General features: G+C 35.6%; 1 protein-coding gene across 5 annotated transcripts in view; it reads right to left on the bottom strand.

Annotated features, from left to right (window-relative positions):
* LOC138691759 (zinc finger protein 493-like) overlaps positions 1-10481 on the bottom strand; it is a 114186-nt gene that overhangs the window by 4565 nt on the left and 99140 nt on the right. For 3 of the 5 annotated variants that reach the window (XM_069814106.1, XM_069814108.1, XM_069814107.1), the window contains 2 exons: positions 9718-9858; positions 3116-3198 (listed from right to left, as the gene is read on the bottom strand). In XM_069814106.1, coding sequence (XP_069670207.1) covers positions 3116-3198; positions 9718-9858 — 224 coding nt within the window. Of the gene's footprint in view, positions 1-3115; positions 3199-7826; positions 8967-9717; positions 9859-10481 lie in introns of those variants that run through there. The other 2 variants (XM_069814109.1, XM_069814110.1) reach the window with 2 other exon arrangements.

Here is a 10481-nt window from a genome sequence, read left to right as displayed (position 1 = left end):
TCTTCACCTGTGAATCAAGTTTTACAAGGATTACACCACGTTGTTAACACAATGTTGACTTTTCCTTTTAATAAACCTCTGTCTAAAGCGTTGCTTACGAGATTATACAAGCTGGCAAATAGCATGGTCAACAGTGGGACTCGGAGCTTCATTACAATTTCTGCTGCTAGGTTCGCCTCGCAGTTCTACAAAATGATAAATAGTTTCATTATTAATCATTGTTTATGGTGATAATTATTTCATTAATTTTGCATTACTGTTCGAGTACGACGATTATAATCATCTCAAGCATATTACAGTCTTATTTGAGATTTATTTATGACTTTTTAAATATCAGTATGCGGATTTTCATTGTGATTTAATGGAATTTATAATTTTGTTTCCCGAAAGTCTGGATTTCTTCAATTAAAATATTTCCTTTCGACCTACGTTCTTCATCTGGTTAAATTACTCTGGCAAGTTGACGGTTTTCAGTTCCGTGTTTTTCCTTTAGATTTCCCTCTAATACGTTTAAACTGCTTATAGTGAAGTTCCAGTGCCTTCTACTTTCAGATATCATCATCATCATCTATTATTATTATTATTATTATTATTATTATTATTATTATTATTATTATTATTATTATTATCACTAAACCACTGTACTTCTTAGTTTGTCTTGCCTTAGGACAATCAGTAGCGTTATTCAATACTTTCGAGGAAAAGAGTTTGTTTAAAAATCATTCGTAATAGCGAAATATACTAGGGCAATGGTTAATTGTTACTGCAGAATATTGACACATATACGATTTACATTATTTAAGATACAAGACACGCAGCTATGCAATTTTAATGTTGTGCATGCCGAGTTTAGTGTAACATAGTCGCCTCATTTTTTTATTTTATTGGGTTATTTTACGACGCTGTATCAACATCTCTGGTTATTTAGCTTCTGAATGAAATGAAGGTGATAATGACGGTGAAATGAATCGGGGACGAGCACCGAAAGTTATCTAGCATTTGCTCGTATTGGGTTGAGGGAACATCCAGGAAAAAACCACAATCAGGTTACTTGCTACGACTGGGATTCGTACCCGGGCCACCGGGATTCGCGGCCAGACGCACTGATCATTACTACACAGGTGTGGGCTAGTTCCCTCATACTCCAAGCCAAATCAAATATTATTACGACATTACGAGTAAAAAATAAATAATAATTACAATTATTGGTTGTGATAAGGACAACTATCACTCTATGGTGTACCAAAGATTTTTCTTTATGTTTTCATTAAGTTGACATGTCATGAGTGACGACAGAAAACACCTAAGGCCCACACCTGTGGAGTAACCGTCAGCGCGTCTGGTCATGGAACCAGATGGCCCAGGTTCAATTAGCGGTAGGGGCAAGTTACTTGGTTGAGGTTTTTTCCGGGATTTTCCCTCAACCCAATATGAGCAAATGCTGGATAACTTTCGGTGTTGGACCCCGGACTCATTTCACTGGCATTATCACACTGATTTAATTCAGATGCTAAATAAGCGAATATGTTGATAAAGCGTCGTAAAATAACTTACTAAAAACCCCTAAGGGCACCGAGAAGCAGATATTACTAAAACAGAAATGTGGACCGGGGAGAGCAGATGCCTATGTGCAGCAACATTCTAAAAAAACTTCCTGAGATATTTGCTTATGTTTTGGAATATCGACAAATGTGGAATTCATTTCTAATCACACATGTTGCAGACTAACTTCTTGATTTAATTTGATTTAATTATAACTTCAAATTTAAAAAATATTTACACACACTAAGATATTACAACATTTGCTATTATTATCCACCATTGAATAATCTGCAGGCCTATTACATATTTCATCACATAGGTGTGCAAGAAAAATCGCAAAATTGTAGTTATCACGCATTGTGACTACAGTTTCCATCACAACACTTCAATGCCACTATGTATTTAGAAAAGAAAGGGAAAAGTTAGGCTCATTTACAAATCATGAAATTATGAACTCAGGGATATGGAAGATAATACAGTAACTTAATTCACTTGGAAATTAATAATAATAATAATAATAATAATAATAATAAAAGTAACAATAATAATAATAATAATACCAATATTAATAATTTAATTATTTACATTGACAGAGTTAAGGCTATAGGACCTTCTCTCACACTCTACCAGGTCACAAAATATACAAGGAGTGAAATTTAACAAAAAGTTAAAGAATAGAATAATAACATAGTGGTGTGAGTGGGACTCTGAAGTGGAAGCAGTGGAAGGGGAAACAGTGACCAAACAGAAAGAAATCAGAAAATGGTGAAACAACACTGTTCCAGAACCACTGTAAGTATTATTGTAGTTGTAATTCTGGTGGTGTGAAAGTGAAAGACTGTGTCAGAATGCATGAATGATGGAACAGATAAATAAATGAATAAATCAATAAGTGAATAAAGAAATAAATAAACAAATAAAGAAAAGAATAAATAAACAAATAATTAAATAAATAATTAAATGAACAAATGAATAATTAACCAATCAATTATTTAATGAATAAATAAATAAATAAACTAATAAACAAACAAATAATAAAAGAATAAATAATCAAATGAATAAATAAAATAAGCAAATTAATGTTACACAGTGACTTTGTATATGTAATGAACTATTAGCATAAAAACGCTTGTAATGGACTCAAAATGTTAGTTCATAATTTTCTAAGGAAATATGAAGACTTCTATTATAAAGAAATTGTAGAAATTATGTTGGAGAGATTCAAGTCCTGGACTGCAATACTGTGTAAAGGCCCACTTCTTGCACGTCCATCTACATTACTTTCTTGAAAATCTAGGCACTTTTAGTGAAGGACATTAAGAAATGATTTAACAGTACATTATGGAAACCGGATACCAAGAGAAGTGGGATGTGGTTGTGATGACAGATTACTGCTGGTTGATTCAGATGGATAGTTCTCCTGAATATGAGACAGGAGCAAAGAATTATATTGAAAAATAGGAAAAAAAGAGGAAAAAGGACAGTTATTCGGAAGGTGTTTTTACACAGTTCAAGGAAACAGAAATTTCAAACACAATGAACTCCTGTGTGAAGACTCACACACCACACTCACCTTTCGGCGAAAACCTCGTTTCCCTCTCCCATTACCTCCACCCTTGACTCCTCATTTACTGTGTGCAAGTCATTCTGCTCTTCCTAAAAATACAGAACAAAGAGATAGCACATTTTACATTAACAAAGGCGCGTCCATTTTAGATGCCACAGAACTCCATTTAAAGAGTACTGGGCCTAGTACAATTTTAGCTAACACAAGACAATTGTTGTGGCAGATTTTTGACAGTGTACTTCTTTTGCTTATGGCACAGCGTTTTTCAACCTTTTACAACAGGTGGCACACTAAAAGTGTAATTCAAAATTCTACAATACACTCATATAACCTAAAGCTGATGTTTCCAAGCAGGAGGAGAAATTTGAGGGGTTAGGAGGAAATGAGTACTATAAAATACAAATGAATGAGATAAATGTATATGCAAGAATGGCGAAAAGGCGCATGTTGAAAGGAAGGTTGAGAAGAGAACCAAAATACATATTATTAAAAGAAATTTTAAACAATTTTTGTATTTTTATTTGAAGTTATGATAGAAATTTTAAATTTAATGACAGAAAATTATTCCACAGCAATATTAGTCTGATATTTAAGCATGTCTTCCTAATTTCTTACTGAGGAAATATGAAAGCATACATGTTTGCTAAGGTATTTAATGCACGAACTATTTTCTTTCATAAATCCAAGTAAAATAAGATACCTTTTAAGGTTGGAACAATATTCTAATTTTACTGATCTGGCTACCCTACTGAAGGTTGACTTGGTATTCTGCCGCACACCAGCAGATCATTCGAGTGTGCCGTGGCAAACTGGTGGAAAGTAGCTGTTACTGAATAACTTTTTAACTACTGTATAATAGCAGAAATCATCTATGAACGAATAATTCGATTACTGGTCACAAAATTGGTGAATTTTGTAAATTGTTTATTTTACGACACTTTATCAACTGCAATGTTCATGTAGTGTCTGAGTGAAATGAAGATGATAATGCCAGTGAAATGAGTGCAGGGTCCAGTGCCGAAAGTGAACCACTATTTGCTCTCAATGGATTCAGGGATAATCCCACAAAAAACTTCAACCAGGTACCTTGTCCTGGTTTCCTAGTTTGATGGTCAGACATGCTAATTAATTGTAACAGCACAGCTTTCGACGAAATTGGTGCAATTCCCTTTCACTGATAATATCTAATAGTATATCATTGTATGGCCACAAAATTGTACATTACCAGATATATAACGGATGTTTCAGTTCGCTTACGATAATAACTCTGTGCTCATAATACCAGCAGTTAAAAAACATATTCTACTGATAATTAAATGTTGCCAAGGATAGTTTAACCAGACTTGAAACATTTCTTGGAAGGGTTGATGAAGTAACAGAACCGGGTTTGATCGAGGTGAAGATAGTCAAGATCAATTAGAAAAGATAGGAGATGAAGAACATTCAGAGGACAGGGTAGAACTTGAAGAGTGGTATGATAGAGTAAAATCAAGATTCTTAATAATAATGGAGAGCAGAAATAATGTTGTCCAAGATAGTAATCAGCTCACAGTTGAAGGGGAAATAAAGTTGCCGATTATCAGTCTGCCTAGTTTCAATGGAGACTATAGCACTTGGCTCAACTTTAGGGATATGTTTAGCAGTCTAATAGTAAAAAATAGTGATTTAGCAGAAGCTCAAGAAATGCATTATTTATTACCTTCACTAAAGGGAGAAGCACATAAACTAGTAGAAAATCTAACAATATGTGATGCAAATTTTAGAATCGCTTGGGACATGGTTTATCAGAGATACAACAATCAAAAACTTATTGCGTCGAAACATGCGATAGCAATCTTGTCAATTCCAACAATCAGCAAGGAATCACATGGACATTTACGGTCATTAGTGAGTCAAGTAAAGAGCAATATGAATGCGTTAGAAGCGCTATCTTTAGAGGTTCCATTACATGAAATACTATTGTTACAATTGATACTGGAAAATATAGACACTCAGATTAGGCGCGAATGGGAATTAAGCTGCGCAGATCGAAACATGTCAACACTCAAGAAATTATTGGATTTTCTTGAACATAAATCTCAGGCATTAGAAACCATAAAGGTCACGACTCCTATACCTCAGTTCTGAGTAAGGTTTGATAGAGGAAAGCAAGCGAGTAAAGCATTGATAATGACGCAACCTAGATATTATTGCAATAAGTCACATTCTCTGACAATTGCCAAGCTTTTTCATGTAGCAGTATGCAGGAGAGGAAGAACTGCGTCCGTAAGCACAGACTCTGTTGGAACTGTTTGCGAAGTCACCATTTGGTGAAAGATTGTCGAGCCGGGACCTGCAAACAGTGTGGAGCGAAGCACGGTACACTCCTACATCCAAACCAGACTGCAGAGACACAACAGAAGGATTCCATGACTCCACAACAAACATGTCACAGCATTAAGAATGAAATAAAGTCACAAGTATTATTGTCGACAGCCATAGTAATGGTGGAGAATGCGCAAGGAGACTTACAACAGTGTAGATGTGTTCTTGATAGTGGTTCACAATGCAATTTTATGACTGAAGAATTATCACAGAGATTGAGATAACGAAGGTCAGTGAAAAGAATTCCTATGCAAGGAATAAATGGAACACCATTAAGAACTACGCATTGCGTGTATACTCAGTTATCACCAACAGATGGAAAGTTCACAGCTGATACAAAGTTCTCAGTGCTTTCTAAGATTACCGGGAATATGCCTGCAGTCTATGTAAAATACAAGAAGGAAGATATCCCATTTGGAATGGAACTAGGGGATCCTACTTTCAACAAACCAGGGAAGATTGATCTACTGATAGGAGCTGAACTATTCTTCCGAATATTGCGACCAGAGGCAAGGGTGGTCGTAAACGACTTGCTATCGATGTACAACACAAAACTAGGGTGGATATTATCTGGTAGGATTCAAGCAACAACAGCAGAGGTTATTTCGACCATCGCAGTAACATCACTTCTTACTTATAACAGGGACAACTTAGAAAAACCACAGCGTTTCTGGGAATCAGAAGATATTCCAGAAAGAACAAGAACAGAAGAAGAAGAATGTGAAAAACATTTTCTAGCAACGACAACAGGAAATCAAACTGGAAGATTTGTGGTATTACGACTTCCTCGACGTCTAAATCATCTGCAGTTAGGAGAATCTTTCCAAGAGGCACACAATAGATTGTAACAGATGGAGCGACGTTTCCAGGGGCAACAGTTACTTCAACAAGAATACTGTAAGTTCATGACAGACTATAAGCAGTTAGAACACATGAGAGATATAGATACAAAGAAAGAGGAAGAAGACAAGGCAAGTTGTTACCTTCCACATTACGTAGTTTTTAAGAACTCAGAAGAAGAGCGAGAAATTAGAGTGGTTGACGCATCAAGTAAGACAACGGAGGTCACATCATCAGCACCATTTCAAGCTACACAATGCTTACAAATGCCAGCTGAAGAAGTATCACGAAGATACCCATTAGCTTCGAGAGCTCTGGAAAGAGATTTCTACATGGATGATCTTCTTAGTGGTTGCAGTGACCTGCAAACAGACCTCACAACTCAACCTGAACAACGAACTATACTAAGCTGTGAAAGGGACATCACAGAGCAAGAGGATGTTACACTCAGATTCTCCTCACTACACAGACTACTAAGGGTACTCTCGTTTTGTCTCAGATTTGTTCACAATGGTAGAAGAGGAGCAAAGAAGAGAAGTGGTACAGTGACAAAGGAAGGATTGCAGTTCACACTGGTGTTATGTATCAAACAAGCACAGCTTCAAGAATACTCGACGGAAATCAAGGATTTAAATTCTCTTTCCACAGTATCAATGAGGAGTAAACTGAAGGATCTAATTCGTTCTTGGATTCTGAAAACTTTCTCAGGGTGGGCGGAAGACTGAATAACTCTTCTAAATCTTATGAACATAAGTTTCAAATTATCCCTCCACCGAAGCAAAATATAACAAGGCTGATAGTAGAAGCTGGACATTTAACACTACTACTACTGGGTTCACAGCTTTTAACAGCATCTTTAAGGCAAAAATATTGGATTGTAAACATTCGACGTGTGATAAGACCCATTATTCATAAATGTCTACCATGCTTCAAACAAAGGGCCAGCACATCCAAACAACTTATGGGACAGCTACCTATTACACGGGTGACAGCTTCTCAACCGTTCATAAATTCTGAAGTCAATTATGCCGGACCTTATTTTATAAAACATGGTTCAACAAGAAGCAAGGTCAAGGTCAAATGCTATATAGCATTATTCATATGCCTTAGTACCAAGGCAATACATTTGGAGCTCGTCAGAGACTTGACGTCTGAAGCATTTATCGCCGCCTTACGACGATTCATAGCTAGACGAGGGAAATGTGCAAATATATACAGTGACAATGGTACAAACTTCGTAGGAGCCAAGAACGAACTACGAGAATTGCAACAATTGCTGAAGTCTACAGAAGGGAAGAATTTGCTGCGAAGGAAGAATTCAACTGGCACTTCATTCCACCGAACTCTCCACATTTCGGGGGACTCTGGGAGGCCGGAGTCAAATTCATGAAACATCACCTAAGACGTGTCATTGGAGCCAACTACTTGACATACGACGAGTTGCATACCTTAATATGTCTAGCTGAAGCAGTTCTCAATTCCAGACCCATCACGTCCATATCCAATGATCTGAGTCCAGGTCATTTTCTTATAGGTGCTCCTTTAAAGTCCTATCCTGAATCAGACTTATCCTCCTCACCAATTAATTACCTGCCTCGTTGGGAACACATCCAGAAGATGCATCAAGACTTCTGGAGGAGATGGTCATGTCACTATCTAAATGGCTTTCAGCAGCAATCCAAGTGGTGTACGAAGGAAGGCAACATTCAGCCGGGTGCAATAGTGTTGCTGAAAGAAGACAACCTTCCGCCTATGCAGTGGAAGCTAGCTGTGATTCAAGAAGTGATTCCAGGAAAAGATGGACTAATTAGGGTAGCAGTCATTCCAACTAAAGATGGAACATTCAAACGGCCTATCAGTAAATTATGTTTGTTGCCAAATGTTAATGCATGTTAATTTTGCAATGTTTTCAAAGGCCGTCAGTATTCTCAGTGCATTTTAGTAACAATTTCTGTTCTATTCTTGTGTTAGATGTTATACACTTAAGGTGGGCGGTATGTTTGGGACTTCAAGGTTGGCACTCTGGTATAGTTTGGGACTTCAAGGTTGCTAATTATGCAATAGCAGGGCGTCTGTAAGTATCACGATGGAGTACTGTTGCAACTAGAGACCACGGACAATAAAACATACATTTTCTACAGTCCTCTTGTGTTTTATTCATCAATCGAGCTACCAGGGCACCAACACCTGCTATACGTCCGAACTACGTATAATTTGTAGACACTCACTTTGCTGGTTTTCAAGGTTTGTTTATTAATATTATTTTTTAAGTAATAAATTAGTTATAAACATATTTATTTTCACTTCGTATTTACAGGATTTAAATTCCATTGAGTTTACGCTAATTGGCACAAACTTAAACGACAATGTGTGTGTTTTGTTACATATTATGTTAAAGGTATGTTTCCGCATTTTTTCATAGATCTTTATACTTCGTGTAACTGTATTTACATCCTCATACTTTTATTATTAATATGTCAGTAGTTTCCTCTCTTTACATTTTTATTTTGTTTGTGTAATTTACATTCTTAGCTGGTTTTCTGTAGTTATATATCTTTAAAATTATATTTTAAAAAGTTATAACAAATGATTTATGATAACAGTATTATTATGATGACTGCCAGGTCCAATCTAAAACTGGCTTCCAGGGCATCTGAAATATATAGAAAAGCAAGATAGATAATCGCATAAAATAATATTATAATGTATCCTAGATCTTTCAAGTTACAGGTGAAACACCATAATTCGCAAAACATTGTCAATTTGCTAACCACAAATTTTTTAATTGAATGAAATTAAGAATACTGCGCAGGGACTTATTTCTTTATTGTATTATTGATTTTATTATTTTCGGTCCAAGGAATATCTTATTTATTTACCTTTATACTATCAATATAAACATGTTTTTTGTAATTATTTTAAGCGGCAGCCTTTATATGTTAGTAGCCTACTTACGCAGTATTCTGAAGTATAGCTAATTGATTGCAATAAAACACTATTTTCGAATCCGTAATAATTTACATTACTAATCAGAATCTTGATCTTACCTTTGTGCATAAAGTAATATTGAAAAATTACACGTTACGTACAACGAAAGCAATGAGCAAGAACAATTACATCAATATCACTTTAGAATCTCCCGCCTCCACTCTGAGTTGCCAAGCCTATACATGTTCCAGATTGTAACTGAAGAAGGCTCTACATAAAGCAGAATTTTAGGTCGCAGTGATCAGTATATTGTCTTCTTTTCTACAAGGCCAACTGATTTATTACACATGGCAATCTACATGAAATTATACTTTCAATTTATATAGGCCTCCATGGATTTCATACGGCAATTTTAATTCCCTATATAATGTTGTTTGAAATACACGGTCTATGGATATTGACAGTGAACCACTTACTTCAACTTCAGTTTTCTCGACAGGAAAGCTAATAGGCTCTTGTGTGATGTCTTCAAACTTTATCTCTGATTTGATATCGTAACTCTGGTCCATGCATTCAGTCTTCATGCTCGTCACATCCAGATGCGATAAATTCCCTTCCTGCAGAAAAAAAATACATCGTGAATTATTTTATTAGGTATTTTAAAGATTACTTGATGTGAAACAGCCACAAATCTGGTTCTACGTGGCAGTCATTGACCAACTTTCAACACAGGCGACAAATCAGAGAAGAAAATTGAAGACAAAATTGGAACAAGGACACTGACAAAGAGGAACAATAGGGCAGGAATTACTCAAAAATAATTTACACGGTGTAATATGTTTAAAAAAGTTATTGATATTATAGAAAATGTGTGCAAATGTTTTTACGAATATAACATTTTATTACTAAAATATATGATTATATAACGCATCAATGAAACGAAACATAGTTAATATCCAATCCCACTGATGCCCATCATACCGTGTACATCTGATTTGGTTTTCAGAAGGCTCGTGACAATATTATGATTCATCTCAAATTTAACACTGCAACCTTCTTCACCTCAAAATTCACAGAGTAATTTTGGTTAAAAATATCAATGGAATAATTCTCCTGTAATAGAAATTTATACAGAGTGTATACAAGTGATTCATCAGGTTTTGACATCGTGTAGCTTAAAATTTATAATGTCCACCCCTTTGTACTCACAGCCGATAGAAAGAGGATATTCTTAAATTTA

This window comes from Periplaneta americana, chromosome 16, assembly GCF_040183065.1.
Source record: "Periplaneta americana isolate PAMFEO1 chromosome 16, P.americana_PAMFEO1_priV1, whole genome shotgun sequence".
Taxonomy (NCBI): domain Eukaryota; kingdom Metazoa; phylum Arthropoda; class Insecta; order Blattodea; family Blattidae; genus Periplaneta; species Periplaneta americana.
Note: the sequence above shows the minus strand (reverse complement) of the source record. Positions and strands in the feature narration are given on the sequence as shown.